Source organism: Cercospora beticola, chromosome 1 (assembly GCF_033473495.1).
Source record: "Cercospora beticola chromosome 1, complete sequence".
NCBI lineage: Eukaryota > Fungi > Ascomycota > Dothideomycetes > Mycosphaerellales > Mycosphaerellaceae > Cercospora > Cercospora beticola.
The window spans coordinates 1250425-1266584 of record NC_088935.1 but is presented as its reverse complement, the minus strand read 5'-3'; the positions used below and the strand labels follow the sequence as shown (position 1 = coordinate 1266584).

General features: G+C 53.1%; 9 protein-coding genes across 9 annotated transcripts; 6 read left to right on the top strand and 3 right to left on the bottom strand.

The window, feature by feature from the left end:
* Nucleotides 1–279: 279 nt before the first annotated feature.
* Nucleotides 280–2763, top strand: RHO25_000513 (uncharacterized protein; the record flags this gene model as incomplete). Its single annotated transcript, XM_023593129.2, has 3 exons — nt 280–543; nt 627–2262; nt 2318–2763. The coding sequence occupies 3 exons, from the start codon at nt 280–282 to the stop codon at nt 2761–2763; spliced, it is 2346 nt and encodes a 781-aa protein (XP_023458965.1).
* A 450-nt stretch (nt 2764–3213) lies between these two features.
* Nucleotides 3214–4389, top strand: RHO25_000512 (uncharacterized protein; the record flags this gene model as incomplete). Its single annotated transcript, XM_023593128.2, has 1 exon — nt 3214–4389. The coding sequence occupies one exon, from the start codon at nt 3214–3216 to the stop codon at nt 4387–4389; it is 1176 nt and encodes a 391-aa protein (XP_023459127.1).
* A 654-nt stretch (nt 4390–5043) lies between these two features.
* ATP1 (Alpha subunit of the F1 sector of mitochondrial F1F0 ATP synthase) lies at nt 5044–7241 on the bottom strand (the record flags this gene model as incomplete). Its single annotated transcript, XM_023593127.2, has 8 exons — nt 5044–5509; nt 5565–5738; nt 5792–5866; nt 5923–5956; nt 6020–6639; nt 6699–6755; nt 6816–6973; nt 7170–7241. The coding sequence occupies 8 exons, from the start codon at nt 7239–7241 to the stop codon at nt 5044–5046; spliced, it is 1656 nt and encodes a 551-aa protein (XP_023458967.1).
* A 364-nt stretch (nt 7242–7605) lies between these two features.
* Nucleotides 7606–8348, top strand: RHO25_000510 (uncharacterized protein; the record flags this gene model as incomplete). Its single annotated transcript, XM_023593126.2, has 4 exons — nt 7606–7638; nt 7692–7715; nt 7769–7828; nt 7875–8348. The coding sequence occupies 4 exons, from the start codon at nt 7606–7608 to the stop codon at nt 8346–8348; spliced, it is 591 nt and encodes a 196-aa protein (XP_023459129.1).
* A 648-nt stretch (nt 8349–8996) lies between these two features.
* On the bottom strand, nt 8997–9692 carry RHO25_000509 (uncharacterized protein; the record flags this gene model as incomplete). The annotated part of the gene is made up of 1 exon (XM_023593125.2): nt 8997–9692. One exon carries the CDS (start codon nt 9690–9692, stop codon nt 8997–8999), a length of 696 nt encoding a protein of 231 aa, XP_023458902.1.
* Nucleotides 9693–9934: 242 nt separating this feature from the next.
* On the top strand, nt 9935–10718 carry RHO25_000508 (uncharacterized protein; the record flags this gene model as incomplete). Its single annotated transcript, XM_023593124.2, has 5 exons — nt 9935–9949; nt 10006–10021; nt 10078–10319; nt 10376–10502; nt 10555–10718. 5 exons carry the CDS (start codon nt 9935–9937, stop codon nt 10716–10718), a joined length of 564 nt encoding a protein of 187 aa, XP_023458903.2.
* A 129-nt stretch (nt 10719–10847) lies between these two features.
* RHO25_000507 (uncharacterized protein) lies at nt 10848–12264 on the bottom strand (the record flags this gene model as incomplete). Its single annotated transcript, XM_023593123.2, has 2 exons — nt 10848–11680; nt 11736–12264. The coding sequence occupies 2 exons, from the start codon at nt 12262–12264 to the stop codon at nt 10848–10850; spliced, it is 1362 nt and encodes a 453-aa protein (XP_023458914.1).
* A 201-nt stretch (nt 12265–12465) lies between these two features.
* On the top strand, nt 12466–13140 carry RHO25_000506 (uncharacterized protein; the record flags this gene model as incomplete). Its single annotated transcript, XM_023593122.2, has 1 exon — nt 12466–13140. The coding sequence occupies one exon, from the start codon at nt 12466–12468 to the stop codon at nt 13138–13140; it is 675 nt and encodes a 224-aa protein (XP_023460097.1).
* Nucleotides 13141–13759: 619 nt separating this feature from the next.
* Nucleotides 13760–16060, top strand: RHO25_000505 (uncharacterized protein; the record flags this gene model as incomplete). The annotated part of the gene is made up of 13 exons (XM_065602021.1): nt 13760–13858; nt 14093–14136; nt 14204–14314; nt 14363–14493; nt 14552–14595; nt 14654–14713; nt 14775–14869; nt 14927–14931; nt 15001–15156; nt 15211–15367; nt 15431–15477; nt 15553–15617; nt 15695–16060. 13 exons carry the CDS (start codon nt 13760–13762, stop codon nt 16058–16060), a joined length of 1380 nt encoding a protein of 459 aa, XP_065458093.1.
* Nucleotides 16061–16160: the final 100 nt, after the last annotated feature.

Here is a 16160-nt window from a genome sequence, read left to right as displayed (position 1 = left end):
AAGCGTCCTAGTAACCATAACCATGTGAAAATGAAAGTGAATTTCAGACATTGAAGCTGAAGATCACGTGTTGACGTACATGTAAGGCTGGGCTAGCCGCCCTTTAGCGAAACTCAATTTAGCAAGAACCCCTTCCTCGTAGCTGTCGTCGTGTACAGCTGTCTGATAATTCGCTACCATCCTCCTCCTTTCTTCACGTTCCTTATTTTCATTTCTCTTTTCTCATCCGGAACTTCTCGACCCATGCTTGCGCTGCACGGGTGAACCCAAAGACGCCGCATGTCTCAACAACAGCAGCTCCGCCAGCGCGGAGCCAAGGACGCCAAACGACCACTCACGCCGAGCAAGGATCCAGCTACCGTGCTGAACGGCAAAGTTGAAGAGTCATGGGACAGCCTCAAGGGCAAGGCCAACGAAGTGAAGAACAACGATTGGGATCATGGTATTGCATTCACGATCATCACGATCCTTGGGTTCCTCACCAGGTTCTGGGGCATTAGCCATCCAGATCAAGTGGTCTTCGATGAAGTTCACTTTGGCAAGGTGGGTGGAGTTACAGAGCAGAAGTTTGGACGATGGACGCTTTGTCGAGTATTGCGTGCCGTGACACTAACGAGGACAATTAGTTCGCCAGCTACTACCTCCAACGAACCTACTTCTTCGATGTCCACCCGCCCTTCGGCAAGCTGCTGTTCGCATTCGCAGGCTGGCTCGTTGGCTACGATGGCAGCTTCCTCTTTGAAAACATTGGCGATTCGTACATCGACAACCATGTTCCATACGTCGCATACCGAGCAATGCCGGCATTGATGGGAGCACTTACGGTGTCTGTAACATACTTGATCATGTGGGAATCTGGATACAGCCTTCCTGCTTGCATACTGGCTGCTTCGCTCGTGCTATTCGACAATGCACACGTGGGACAGACGAGGCTCATCTTGCTGGATGCCACGCTTGTGCTGTTCATGGCATTGAGTGTGCTTTGCTACATCCGCTTCTACAAGTTGCGCCATGTGCCATTCAGCAGGAAGTGGTGGAAGTGGCTATTGTTGAGCGGTGTCTGCATGAGTTGTGTGATCAGCACCAAGTACGTCGGAGCTTTCACTTTCTTCTCGATCGGTGTGCCGGTCCTGATCGACCTCTGGGATCTGCTGGACATCAACCGCAAGAGGGGTGCGTTGACTCTGCCTGAGTTTGGCAAGCACTTCACAGCGCGTGTCATTGGTCTGGCTGTGGTGCCATTTCTCATGTACTTGTTCTGGTTCCAGGTCCACTTTGCCATCCTCTCACGTTCTGGCCCAGGCGATGATTTCATGACACCCGAATTCCAGGAGACTCTTTCGGACAACCTGATGGCACAGAAGGCCATTGGCATCGACTTTTTCGATGCCATTTCCATGCGTCACAAGGACACGAAGGTATATCTTCACTCGCACACCGATCGCTACCCGCTGCGATACGAGGACGGCCGTGTCTCATCGCAAGGTCAGCAGGTCACTGGCTACCCTCACAACGATACCAACAACCTCTGGCAAATCATTCCAGCCAAGCAGTTGGAAGGCCTCGGGCACCACGTCAAGAACAACGATATTGTGCGTTTCAGACACGTTGTCACAGACACTTGGCTGTTGACGCATGATGTTGCCTCCCCTTACTTCCCGACCAACCAAGAATTCACCACTGTGCCAGTTGACCAGGCCAATGGTGATCGTTTCAATGACACTTTGTTTGAAATCAAGATCGACAATGGCAAGGCTGGCCAGGAATTTAAAACGCTATCCTCGCAATTCAAGCTTATCCACGTTCCCACCAAGGTGGCCATGTGGACTCATACGACGCCCCTTCCGGATTGGGCTTACAAGCAAGCTGAGATCAATGGTAACAAGAATGCGCTCCAAACATCAAATACGTGGTATGTCGAGGACATTCAGGGAATTCCCGCCGACTCGCCTCGTTTGGTGAGAGAGGTCAGGAAGCCTAAGAGCATGCCATTCATGAAGAAGTATCTGGAGCTGCAGCGTGCCATGTTCTACCATAATAACGCGCTCACGTCGTCCCACCCGTACGCATCACAACCCATCCAATGGCCGTTCCTGCTCCGCGGAGTCAGCTTTTGGACTGAAAATGCCACGAAACGACAGATTTACTTCATGGGCAACCCGATTGGCTGGTGGTTCGCATCTGCACTTCTGGCTGTGTTTGCCGGTATCATCTTCGCGGATCAAATGTCTGTCCGCCGTGGCGTGGATGCACTTGACAGACGTGAGTAGCCATCGTCCCATCTTCCCTGATACTCAAAGCTGACATATATTTGCAGGAACACGGTCTCGGCTGTACAACAGCACAGGATTCTTCTTTCTCTTGTGGGCCGCTCACTATCTTCCATTCTTCATTATGGGTCGTCAGCTGTTCCTCCATCACTACTTGCCAGCCCACCTGGCGTCGTGTCTTGTGGCCGGCGCTATTGTTGAATTCATCTTCAACATCGAGCCCCAAGAGATCCAGAATATTGGTTCGGGCAACCCTATTGTGGATGGCAAGAAGGGTAGCAAAGCGCAAGCAGCACAACGAAGCAAGCCAATTCGTGAGCGGATTGCTGGTCAGACTCTCCTGGCTACCTGGGCAGCAAGTGGCATTGTCGTTGCGGTGCTCATCTGGAGTTTCTGGTTCTTCAGTCCGTTGACTTACGGCAAGCCTGGGTTGGAGGTCCCACAAGTGCTTGCGAGGAAGTGGCTCAACTACGATTTCCACTTTGCCAAATAGGCGAGGAGGGACGGGATGTAACGTGTACGATTTCACTAGGGGAGGGTCATGACGGCGCGATTCAGCGGGCGTTCGTTGAGGTTGGAGCAACGGAAGATTCGAATGTTGAGACAGCAGAGCAACGAGACAGAAAGCATTTCGTGCATCTCATAGAGGCCATAGTGTGGAAAAGCCTGATCTTGAGCACAACACAGTTGCCGCCGCCTGACCGGAACTGGGTCCGAGTCAAGCAACACCAAGCAGGGCAGGCCGTCTCAGACAGTGACTGCCACTTTGCCCCGCGACCCTGCGTGAATTGCGTGCCCTCCAAAGTTTTAGCTGCAGATCGAGCAGCGACACTTTTGCAGATTTGCCAAACGCCGCCACGTCAACGATCAGACGAGTGCCCGCAAAAAGACGATCCTTGGTGAGGTCTCGTGCTGCCCTTCCAGAACTTGGACCGCACTGGCCATGCCAGTCGAATCGCTGCGTCCGGCCCACGACCTCGCCCACTCCACCGCCGCGAACAACACCGACGGCGCCTCGTCGTACAGCGCATCCTTCGCCGACGCCTACGACCACGCCTCACAACAGTCCTCATCTCACGGCGGCGCTGCATCGCCCATTGCCCCCGCATACAGTCCCATCACACCCAAGGTGCAGCCGGTGCTTCCGGCGTACAGCGCGCCTGCCTTCGCAAACGCCCATCATGGCGCCGAGTTCACATTTGCTCCGGTGACGGAGCAGCAGCAGCAGCAGCAGCGGAGGACCTCGAGTGGGTCTCCGCATACACAGCAGCAGCATGTGCCAGCCATGGTGCCGGCTCAAGGCCAGACGCTGGCCAAGTCAATAGAAACACAACCGCCGCCCAAGCCAGCTCGAATACCGCCGACTGAGTACATACCGCAACCTGCAAACCTGCCTTTCTCTGCCGAAGACTCTGGCGATGCGATCGCCTTGCGCGCCGCCATTTCCACGCTCCAGATTCAAAAGAAGAAGGCGCAAGACGATATCAAAACACTAGCGACTATCAAACAGCTTGCTTTAGAAGACCCAGCAACCTTCCACAAGGAATTAGCCGCTGGGCGTCTACGCGAGCAGAAACCTAGCCTGCGTGACATTCTTGACAATATGGAGGACGACGATGACGATGAGGAGGAAGTGGTATTGGGAGCAAGTCGCGAAGAGGATCGGGAGGCTTCGCAGAGAACTGTCAGGCTGCCGTCTGAGATCCCAGATTCACAGCCTTCTCAATCCGCTTCGGGTGATATTGATATGGATTCCGGGAACCACACCCCTCCAAAGCAGTTTCCTCGAATACCCGCTCCTCAGAATGTTGTGCGGATGCCACATATCAACTGGGACAAGTACGGCATCGTTGGCCATCCTCTCGATGACCTACACGAACAACAACGAAAATGGCCGGGCACGCTAAGCGGACCCGGCGGGGAGAAAGGACGCGAATATGCCATCGCAGCACCTTACAGCCCATGGGAGGACAAACTGCATGACCAGCAACCTGGTCAGGCACATGTGTCACCGCCCGACGCCCTCGATGGTGGGATACGCAAAGATTCCGGTGCTCCTGTGCCGTCTGCTACGGGCACGATTAGTGAGCATGTTATGGAGACGAGGAGCAGGAATTGATCACTCTCAATGAGATTCTTCCTCCTCACAAACGGCAATTGGTTAAATGCCAAAAGTATGGGATCATGCAGTATGGAAATGAAAATGGAAATGGATACACGACTCAATTGATGAATTATGTGGCGACGACTAGAGATAGCATATCTATGCACTGTGATTAAGTCGTCGACTCTGCTCACCACCTAGATTACATTTCCGTCCGATCGATCTTTGAGCGCCTCACTTCTCACTTTTGACGATATCTGACATATGTGCTGACAATTTATGTTTGTAGGCAAGCACGCCACCGATAGATTTATCAATGGGCGTTGCTCTGCAGTTCTCGTTGCTCGTTCTACGCCCATTCCCACTTCCGGACGCAGCGTGACTCGCAGGCGGGCGGAGCACGCAAAGCCAGGGGACATAGGTGCAGCTCACGACATCGGTTTCAACTGTTATCGATACTGTACGAGGCATTGCCCAAGCACATTTCCCGTCAGAATCTGGTCATCACACAGGGAAGAGTAGGTGAAACAAAGGAAAAGTTCTTCGCATATCTACACTGCATCGTCCCGCTTGCTAAAGCAATCTTGTTGCCCGTATTTCTCTTCTGACTGTGAGCTCAAGCTTGCCTTTTGTACTATACACGACCCCGCCCCGGGGACAAGTCTAGATTTACGAGAAGCTCTTGAGGAAGCTCGTCACAACGTCCTTGAGCTTGCCCTCGAGATCCTTGCTCAATGCACCCTCCTTGTCAATCGACTCCAAAAGACCGCTCTCGTTGGTCTTGAGGTGGTTCAAGAAGTCAGACTCGAACTTCAGGATCTTGTTGACGGGAACGTTGTCGAGGTAACCGTTGACACCAGCGAAGATCAAAGGAACCATCTCGTTGACGGCCATAGGTGTGTACTGCTTCTGCTTGAGCAGCTCGGTGAGACGCTCACCACGCTGCAGGGTCTGCTTGGTGGCGGCATCGAGATCGGAACCGAATTGAGCGAAAGCAGCGACTTCACGGTATTGGGCCAAGAAGAGCTTCAGGGAACCAGCGACTTGCTTCATGGCCTTGAGCTGAGCAGCGGAACCGACACGGGAGACAGAAAGACCGACGTTGATGGCTGGACGGATACCCTTGTAGAAAAGTCTAAGGAGAATATTAGCATTGAACAGGGGCTGGCAAGAAATTTGGGGCGACGCACTCGGACTCCAAGAAGATCTGGCCATCAGTGATGGAAATGACGTTGGTTGGAATGTAAGCGGACACATCACCACCCTGGGTCTCAATCACTGGAAGGGCAGTGAGCGAACCCTCGCCGAAGTGCTTGTTCATCTTGGCGGCACGCTCGAGAAGACGGGAGTGGAGGTAGAAAACGCTGAAGTACGATTAGTTGTCGTGTCTCTGAATTCAGGCGCTTGTTGCACTTACTCGCCAGGGTAGGCCTCACGTCCTGGTGGACGACGGAGAAGCAGAGACATTTGACGGTAGGCGACGGCTTGCTTGCTGTGAATTTGTCAGTAATTATGCCTCGCTGCTAGTGGTTTGAGAGGTAAACTCACGAAAGATCGTCGTAGATGATGACGGCGTGCTTGCCTGCAAACAGAAATCGTCAGCAATTTGTTTACGTCGTAAAAAAAAAGAAATGTCTGAAGATACCGTTATCTCTGAACCATTCACCCATGGAGCAGGCAGAGAAAGGTGCGATGAACTGCAACGGGGCGGCCTCGGAGGCGGTGGCAGCCACGATGATACAGTACTTCATGGCGTCCTGCTCTTCAAGAGTCTGGACGAGTTGAGCGACGGTGGATCGCTTCTGACCGACGGCGACGTAGATACAGTAGAGCTTCTTGGTCTCGTCGTTACCAACGTTCCAGCGCTTCTGGTTCAACATGGCGTCGAGGGCGACGGCAGTTTTTCCGGTCTGACGGTCACCGATGATCAACTCACGCTGACCACGGCCGATTGGCACCATGGCGTCGACAGACTTGAGACCAGTCTGCACTGGCTGGTTGACAGACTTGCGAGGAAGGATACCAGGAGCCTTCATCTGAGCACGGCGGCGGTCCTTGGTCTTGATTGGGCCCTTGCCATCGATTGGGTTACCGAGAGCGTCGACCACGCGGCCGAGAAGCTCAGGACCGACTGGGACGTCGACAATCTCTCCAGTACGCTTGACAGTCTCGCCTTCCTTGACCAATCTGTCGGTACCGAAGAGCACGACACCGACCTGTCCGGCTTCGAGGTTCATGGCCATGCCCTTGACACCAGAGGCGAACCTAGCGCATGTTGTCAGTCCAGCTCACGTGATCTCCACATCTCCATGGTTGGGACATACTCGACCAGCTCCTCAGCCTGGACATTGTTCAAGCCGTAGACACGGGCGATACCGTCACTGTGTGCCCATTAGCATCCTCCTCGCTTCTCGATGGGTCTGCCATTGTTGTCCGCATACCCAACAGTGAGGACTCGGCCAGTCTCGGCGAGACCAGACTCCTCTTGCACGCCACGGATTCTCTGTTCCAGGATGGAGGACACCTCGGTGGGCTGTGCCTTTGATTCTGCGGCATATCCGCGAGCGAAAGCAGTGGCGACGGCTGGGGTTGTTCGTTGCTGCAAGCAAAACACGACATGTTAGCGCGCTGTCCCTGAGAGCCTCGGGCGTACCTGGACGACCCGCGCAGCTCGAATGAAGCTCCAAAACCGCATCCGCATGGTGCAGGAGGGCATTCTCCGACCCATTGAGCCCATCGCTGGTGGTTTCGTGCGGCATTGGAGCTCGTCTGGTGGCGCGAGAGGGCGTACGTACCGCTGCAAATCTGCTGCTGGCGGAAATGGCACCGGCCGCGCGAGCGCTCGACCGGAGCGCGGTTCTGAACATTGTGATGGTGCTCGGGACGCTGCTGATGTGAAGTGCTGCTCCCTCAGCAGATGAAAGATGAAAGTGTGAGCGGAGAGGTGGTTGATGGGTGGACGAGGTTGAAGCTGTGCTCCTCTCACTCAAGTTCTTCCAGCCGGGACATCTCGGCGGACGCTTTGACGCTTGGCATCCGACCGCATCGCTTCCAACAAGCTGACAGCTGCTCAGGCAACTTCACTTCATTTCTTTCTACACTTTACTTCATATTGCCAGGACTGGTTTTGCGAGGCATCTGGCACCTTCCTACAGCTTCAGGTCGACATTTGTGAGCTCATACCGACACCTTTTCGCATCAACGGGCAACAGGCTCGGTTATCTCGGAATCATGGCGCTCAACCTCGAGAAACAGCTACTTTTCGTACGCACAGCTTAACGCAAAGGATGAGATCCGGATACTGATACATGCTGCAGTATGGATCCTATCACCATGATCCGGTATGACTGGCGACTTCATGGACGTTCAACAAGTCATGTGCTCATAGTCGCAGGTCAACGTGGGGATACATATCGTCTTCGTGCCTATCTTGCTCCTGACAGGGTTCCTGTTTGTGAGTTGCAACAAGGCAACGCGCTCGGCTCGACTGACAACCATAGGGCACAAATACACCAGCTCTGCCATTCCCCGACTGGTTGACGATACCCAACTTGCCACCGAACCTAGGGACGATTGCCTGTCTTCTATACTTATCGTTATACATTTTAATGGAGCCTGTCGCAGGCGCCATGCTTGCACCCCTGTTACTTGCCGGAACGGCATATGCGAACCACTTGACTTCAACATACGGGATGCAAGCCAACTACATCGCCATCGGAGTTCATATCGCGTCATGGCTGGTTCAGTTTGTCGGTCATGGCGTGTTTGAGGGTCGAGCTCCGGCACTTCTTGACAACTTAGTGCAGGCGATCTTCCTGGCGCCGTTCTTTGTCTGGCTGGAAATTCTCTTCGCATTTGGCTACCGCCCGGAACTCAAGTCACGCCTCGATTCTGCTATTGAGAAGGAACTCAAGAAGCTCAAAGCACAAAAGGAAGCCAAACAAGCAGGCACGACGAACGGCCATGCCAAGTGATTGTATCGCATACTCGGATCAGATTGTACGAATGTACCAGCATGATTGTAATCAATTTTGAGCGAACGGGGGACCCTGCATGAGATTGACGAGCAGGCAAACAGACTGCTGCGCAATTGTTAACATAGCCTATCGATATGTTTCTACAGACAAGCTGCATAATTCGCGACCTATGACTTCGCACATTATGTGCAGGTTTTACCGTCGCGTTCGGCAGTCGTGGCGGACGGGAAGGATTCGATGAGGTTGGAAGATGCTCTTGCCAATGGAGCCGGATCTTGTGCATTTCCAAGACTCAGTATCGATCGCATCTTGTCTTGATGCTGGCACTGAGCTGCATGCGGAGTTTGGAAACTGCGGTGGGCGAACGAAGTCTCCATGCACACCCGCTGAAGGTGAATCCCAGGGGCCTTGGATTCGCATCAATGGTTGCTGGGGTTACCGTCTATCGTGACTGGTATCCGGAGAGGAGTGCTTGCTGCAGAAGTGGCATTTGAAGTCGGTGTGCCTGCCCTATCGCTCGAAGTCCTTGTGAGTCGCATGCTAGCTCTGAGAAATGCTCCTCTTTGCGCCTTTGCGACACAGCTGTGTACCGCAGAGCAGACCACTGGTGCACGGGAGTGTTAAGCGCATGGCAATGTGTGAATCTCATTGGACTCCTTGAACTTGTCCGCTCTTCTCCATCCTCGGTCTCCAGTCCCGAATGTGCTGATAAGGACCGCCCTCTATCACAATTTCCTTTTCATCTGCTGTCCTCCCAAGCACTGTCCCTTGTAGCCTGCTGTCATCGCCCGATTTGCTGTGCTTCTTCTTGAGCGCAGTGAAGAAGTCATCCTCCTTGACCACGCTCCCGCCAACTCCAATCAACGGCGCAGCACCAGGAACGCTGAGGTCTTTCTCCAGTCCTGCCACCCGCTTAATCTCTCTGTACTGACTTGAATCGTACCACTTGGCGAATTCCTTAACATCTCTCGTGTCTTCCTCCTCACGCTTCCTCTTCTCCGCCGCAACGCGTTTCTCGCCTCCTTTGGGTATTTGCGCCATTTCTGCTAGAGGTACGCGCATGCGCTCTTTCCATGCCTCTTCTGCAGCTCCATCGAGGGGAACTAGTACTCCGCAGTCTGAGAGGGCCATCCGCACGTCTGTGAGCGTCGGAACCGGGTCGTTGTGGCTCGATAGTGCATGTTGCGCAGTCGTGGAGGCTAGCAGTACGAGATGTCTTTCGGCGAGATTCGTTAAGGTATCGAGCACCGATGGCTTCGTGCTGTGGAAGCCAGCGGCGCGCAGAGTGTGAAGGATGACCGGCCGCAGAAGCGCGCGATGCAGATCGTGCGACTGCGACATCTTGTCGAGGGATGTTTTGAACTCTGATCCAGTAGTGTTATCGAGGAATCATGTTGTCGGCGATGCTGTAACTTTCAATCAGGCGGACCGGGTCGCGTCGATGGAATTGCACGCGGCAAGCTCACATTCACTTCGCCAAGTGACGTCGACCTGCCAAAGCACCGCTCCTTCGGGTCAAAAAGGCGGACGCGAGCTACTTTCAAACATAATCTTACATTCTTCCCTCCAAAGATCAGCACATCATGGACAAGATGGATGTAAGTAGCTCGCTCTACACTTCTTACCTATAACTCGAACTGACACTTCTGCCTAGTCCTACAAACTCTACAGTAAAACTACACCGAACAAACGGGCTGAAGCAGTCACTAATCCAACTTTCCTCCAGATGCCGCAACCTCTGGCTACCTTGCGCTGCAGGCTTTGCCATTGCTGGTCAGCCCCAAGCTGATTGTCAATATGCTCGCATCCGAGCCTCGCCTCATCACCGAGGTCGAAACTTATATGCTACGGGCTCTCGGCTTTGCCCTGATAGCGCTCTCTGCATTCACGCTGCTGCTGAGTGGGCTATTGCCTGTCTCACCTCCTTCCACATCGGCGGACAATTCGACAGGCAGCGATAACCCATACGTATGTCGCACCTCGTTTACATAGTCTCTGTGGAACGTGACTCACTTCAAATTTAGGCTTACCCAACAGCCATAACGGCCACAGTCTACCACGGCCTTTCGGCGTTCTATCTGTATACCCAAATTACCTATGGATTCAGCTTTGGGTTTGGAAGTGGCATGGTACTCAGCTCAGCACTCTTTTGTCAGTGATTTGTGAAAGCAATCTACATTGGACTCTCGCTAACTTATACCAGGTTTTGGCGTTTTCACCTGCTTGTTTGGCAATGAACGAAGTAGAGTCAGTAAAACGACAGGAGCGGACAAACGAACATCCAACTTTCCATTCACAAATGCCGAGAGTGCTCGCGAGAAAAAGAAGGAGAGCAAGAGGAAGTCTGTGTCCTCAAGATTCAGGTAAAGCATGCCGCAGCATGGAAGGCTTCATGACTCGTATACAATACAACGAGACAGTCTATATGTCTCCAAAGTTTAGAAATGATCGAAGCCTCTTCCTCGTCTCCATAGCGATGCTTCCAGCGCCAGAGTCCTATTCTGACGCCGCATTGGCAGGTGTGTTCTGCATACTCCTGATTCTCTCTCGCTTTTCATACTCCGCCATCTGCCCGGCTAAGTAGTTATCGTACGGATCGTCCTCCCCATCAAAGCCGCCAGACATACCGGTCGGCGGTGGCGAAGGTGTGCGATGTGCATGAGGTCTGTCTGGTGTCTCTGAGTTCGGTCGATCGTGCGGTACCGGGGCCGGCTTCTTTCGCCATTGGGGCTCTCCCTTCGTCCAGCTCAATTGCTTTGCCGACTCCACGTCTTGAGCCATTTCAACTCGTACTCTCTCTTCCACGTTCCTCATCATCTGCTCTTGTTCCGCTTGCGCCAGTGACGCCTCCATCACGCCCTCGAGCAGGATCTCCTTCAATTCCCACTCTTCGCGCTTCTGCCGCTCCAGCTCGTCCACTTGCTTCTTCAGATCTTCACGCTCCGTCTCAGCCCAATACACCTGTCGCCGTAGCAGGCGCATCAACTGGTCGGCGGAGATGCTGCTTTCCCACGCCGTGAAGTGGATATCAGGCGGATAGTGAATCATGAATCCCGGTTGTCCCGTAATAGGATGATGCGCCGGTATATACGTGATGTTGTCGTTCGGGGGCGATGGGTCCACATAATTTCCGTCCTCATCGACTGTAGGCCCCATATCTTGCGCGGGCTGTGTTTTCGCACCGCCGTTGCTCTTGGCCTTGAATCCTTTGCCTTTGCCTGTCGTTGAAGCAGCCGGGTCGGCAGCAGAGCCCCGCGCTGGTTCTGGCTCGTGGACAGTGCGCATGTGTTTCGCCAGGGCGTCGGATCGAGTAAACGCCTTGTCGCATTCTACCGGCCGAGTTAGTCTCCCATGACAGCTGGACGTGTGAACGAATATACTCACCTGGCAGTTGACAATAGTATGGCTTCTCTTTGGTATGACTTCGCATGTGCGCTTTGAGCGCATATCCGCTGGGATGATTGCTCGTCTTGCGCTGGCACTCTCCCCATTCGCAAACGTACTTGGTCTTCTTTGGACCGCCTGTTGCGCAGTGTGTCCCTTGCACATGCTTCACAAGCTCGTCGTTATTCTCTGCGGATCCAAATGTACAGTCCTTCCAGAGACATTGGGTCTGCGCCTGCTCGCGCAAGGTCCACTCGTTATCATTCGGCGAGCCAGGCGCGCTGCTGTAGCCGTCTGAGGACACACTAATATTGTCGTCATCCTCTTCTGGGTGCGGTGTCGCCGCTTCAAACGTCGCTAACGAGGAAAGCCCAGTCCTGCGACGTTTAGCTGGCGGCTGATCGGCGTCGATGTGCGTGATATCGACACTGGGTCGCGACGATGGTCCGGGTGTACTGAGTCTCTCTTCGGCGTCAGAGTCGACAGACGGGGGATCGGACAGATCGGACGATGCGGGAGAGTCGGCCATGGCGATGAAGGTGTGCAAGATGTCGTCGTGGCTATAGATTTGCTACTTGTGCTGGGGGATGAGGTGGAGTTCAAGGTGAACCCACGTCAAGCTTCCCTGCAGCAGCAAGTGCAACACGCGCGGCCGTTCCCGCTTCTTCACATGCTAATGACCATCACAGCCTGAACAAAATTTCCAACTTACACGCCAACATCCAGAGCCATGGCACAGGCCCCATCGATTGACGTGCTGCTAAATCTGGTGCCAGAACGACCCCAAGTAGTTCAGGACAAGCTGCAGGCCCATCCGGAATTGGCTTCCAAACAAGACCATCATGGCTACAGCCTGGTGCACGCATCTGCGTCATACGGGCATGCTGATTTGCTCAAAGCCTTGATCAAAGACTTCGGCGTTGATCCGAATATCAAGGATGAGGATGGGGAGACGGCCTTGTTCAGCGTGGAGGAAGTGGCAATGGCGAAAGAACTTCTTGAACTTGGCACCGACCGAGCCCTACGCAATAACGACGGGCAAACTGCTGCCGAGAAGCTGGCAGACGACGACGAGCAACCTGAGGTGGCTGCTTATTTGCGAGAGCTCTCAAGCGGGCCTGAAGCACAAGACAGCAATGCTCAACCACATTCTGTGCAAAATGGAGCCGAGGCCCTGCGTCCGCCTCCCTTGCCCGAAGGTCTACAATTGAACATCGGCACCATGGTGCCTGAAGAAGAAGCCGCCGACCCAGAGTTCAGACGACGCATCGAGGAACTAGCCTCTCGAGACGATTTTGACACAGAGGAAGCTCAACGTGAGCTGCGTGAAATTATCGCTGATGCTCTTTCTGGCACTGCCACGGACCCTCAAGCACCGCCCGCATCAAGACGACGCATAGGTTGATGAGCCACATGTGACAAAAGAAGTCTTTATAGACTGTCACGCAAATACATCCTCATGCCTGATGCCAAGACCTGTCCGATCGGGAGAACCCTGGTCTGTCACGCAGCAACGTGCACCAGGACTGACAGCCCCATCACCGCCGTCACTTGCCGAAGTCTGACTTTCTGTCCTGCGGTCTCTCAAACACTGCTTGCTGCCGACCATACAGCTTCAGTTCGCTTAGCTAGGGCCACCTCGCACGGCCATAAACTAGACAAAACACGCGCTCGGTAGAACATCAGCCGAGCTGCATTCATCCCCAGACTGGGGTTTTTGCGGGGTACACGAATGAGAGTAACATGCAATGCCGCTAAGACGGCCTTCGACATGGATAATGAGCGGCAATGTATCACCTCATGCCCTAATCGTGGAGCATGTGGCGAGTGCGTTAGTTGATAAGGCCACTCATGCGAGTGGTCTCGCGAAAGCTGGTTACCAGCACGTGGCACGCGGGCAAGGAATTACACTTCTTCCTAAATCCTTCTCCTCTACGACCTGTCTTCACTTCTGCCCGCGTCTTTCCATGTGTTTCATCGAATATCATCATCATTGACCTCGACCTCAGAACTCTTACGTCGCTATGACAATCTTCAAGAAGCACTCGCTTCGCGCGGGTAACACAACACGGACAAGAGCTTCTGAGCTCACGCTCAAGCAATCGATCTACCCATTGGCATTGGTGACGATTTTGTTCTTTCTATGGCAAGAACCACCGCTGTGTTGCAGATCAGAAACATTACTGACTTGGGGCTTTGTCGAACAGGGGTTTCAGTTACGGGTACGCTACACTGAGACGTCCGCTCATATTCGATGTAGCCACTAACAGCTGAGGCAATTGATAGGCTACTGGACACGCTCAACAAAGTCAGTAGTGAGCATGCCACAAGCTTTCCAAATACTGAACAAAAGGCAGCACTTCCAAAACACACTTGGCATCACAAAGGCACGATCCAGCGGGTAGGTACCTACCTTGCACGGCGCTTGCGATCGTCGTACACAGACTGACAGTCGAACCTGCACTTAGTCTGCAAGCCGCGTATTTTGGAGCGTATCCGCTCGCCTCCCTTGGCCACGCAAATTGGCTTCTGCGCCATTACGGATTCAAGATCGTCTTCATCTGGGGTCTTTTTTTATAGTACGAGAAAGATTCTGATGTTGTCTAGATGCCTCTGACTTGTGGTAGTGGAGTGGGCGCCCTCATTGCATGGCCGTGCATCCTGTATCGATCCTTCGGCGGCTTCTGTGCGGCAACCTTCATCATCGGAAATGGTCTCGGCTCGCTGGAAACGGCTGCAAATCCATACATCACGATTTGTAAGAGCAACGGCTTATGCTCAGGTGGCGGGACAGACTAATACTTCTCATCTCACAGGTGGACCTCCCAGATATTCTGAGCTCAGAATCAACTTTTCGCAGGTATGGAGATTTGAATCGCAAGTCATGCTGCATTCTGAACACGTTCTGATCGAAACAGGCATTCAATGGTATTGGCACCGTCGTAGCTCCAGTCCTGGGATCCTATGTCTTCTTCAAGGTATTCATCAATGAAGTCAATGTCAAGGGAAAGCCACTGATTTGATTTGTCTTGACCATAGGATACTGGAGATAACACAGACTCCCTCAAGAGCGTGCAGTGGGTCTATCTAGCCATCGCTTGCTTCGTCTTCCTGCTCGCGGTAGTGTTCTACTTGTAAGTCCCAGTGTTCGCGCAGATCTTACTGAAAGTTCTTGCTAATGCCTTCCGAAGCTCCCGTAAGTGTAGTGACAGGACCGCAAAGATCGTTCAAAGGAGCATACTTACCTGGTAATACTCCGTTTTAGCATTACCCGAAATTACGGATGCAGACATGGCATTCCAAGCCGAAGAAACCCACGCCAATGCTGCCGTCAAACCATTCTGGCAGCAATATCGCCTGTTCCATGCCGCTTTTGCTCAATTCTGCTACACAGGAGCACAAGTTGCGATCGCGAGCTACTGTATGTCCAAGTGTTCATCTGCCCCGCCCCTCGATACTGATCGAAGCTCCAAAGTCATCAATTATGTTGCCGAAACGACAGACTACAACGACTCCCAAGCAGCCCAGCTACTCGCAGGTGCTCAAGGAGCTTTCACCGCCGGTCGCTTCGCTGGAGTCTTCATCATGAAATATGTCAAAGCTCGCTGGGTCTTCCTAGCTTATCTCAGTTTGTATGTTTCTTGCCTCTTAAATCATCTTGCGAGACCCGACGATCGCTGACGGAACGTACCCAGGGCCATCGTATTCATCTCGCCGTCGATTGGTGTGCACGGAAACGCAGGTCTGTATTCTACTCCCCCTCTTCCCATATCTCTTCAAACTGGTCAACGTGTGAACTTCTGCTGATATCTCACAGGAATTGCAATGCTATACCTTACCCTCTTCTTCGAATCTATCATCTTCCCAACCATCGTCGCGCTGGTAAGTCAGCCCCCACGAACAATGAATAATTATGTGTTTGATAATCCGTAACCAATGCTCACACCTCTTACTCTTAGGGAATGCGTGGCCTAGGAAAATACTCCAAACGCGGCTCTGGTTTCATCGTCGGAGGAGTCGCCGGCGGAGCCGTTGTGCCTCCAGCTCTAGGAGGAGCAGCAGACGCCTCGTCCACCGCCCACGCCATGTCCGTCCCTCTAGCCTTCTTCGTCCTCGCCTGGTCTTACTGCTTCGCCGTAAACTACATTCCAGCATACAGAGATCCCATTGATATGCTCGGCCAAGCAGATATCGGATTGAGAGACAACCCGACCATTAGCGATGAGGAGAAACTCGGGAACAGCGACAGAGAAGCAGAGGTCGGCAAGAACGAGGTCGTGCATCATGAATCGGCCACGCCAGAAGTCACTGAGACGAAGAGGTAAATGAAGAGGAAGGAGAGCAGGCGCACAAATCTGATTGGATGTTCATAACGCCGGCACGATTTCTATTTATATCGCTTGTTATACTCAAAAGCATCAAGTA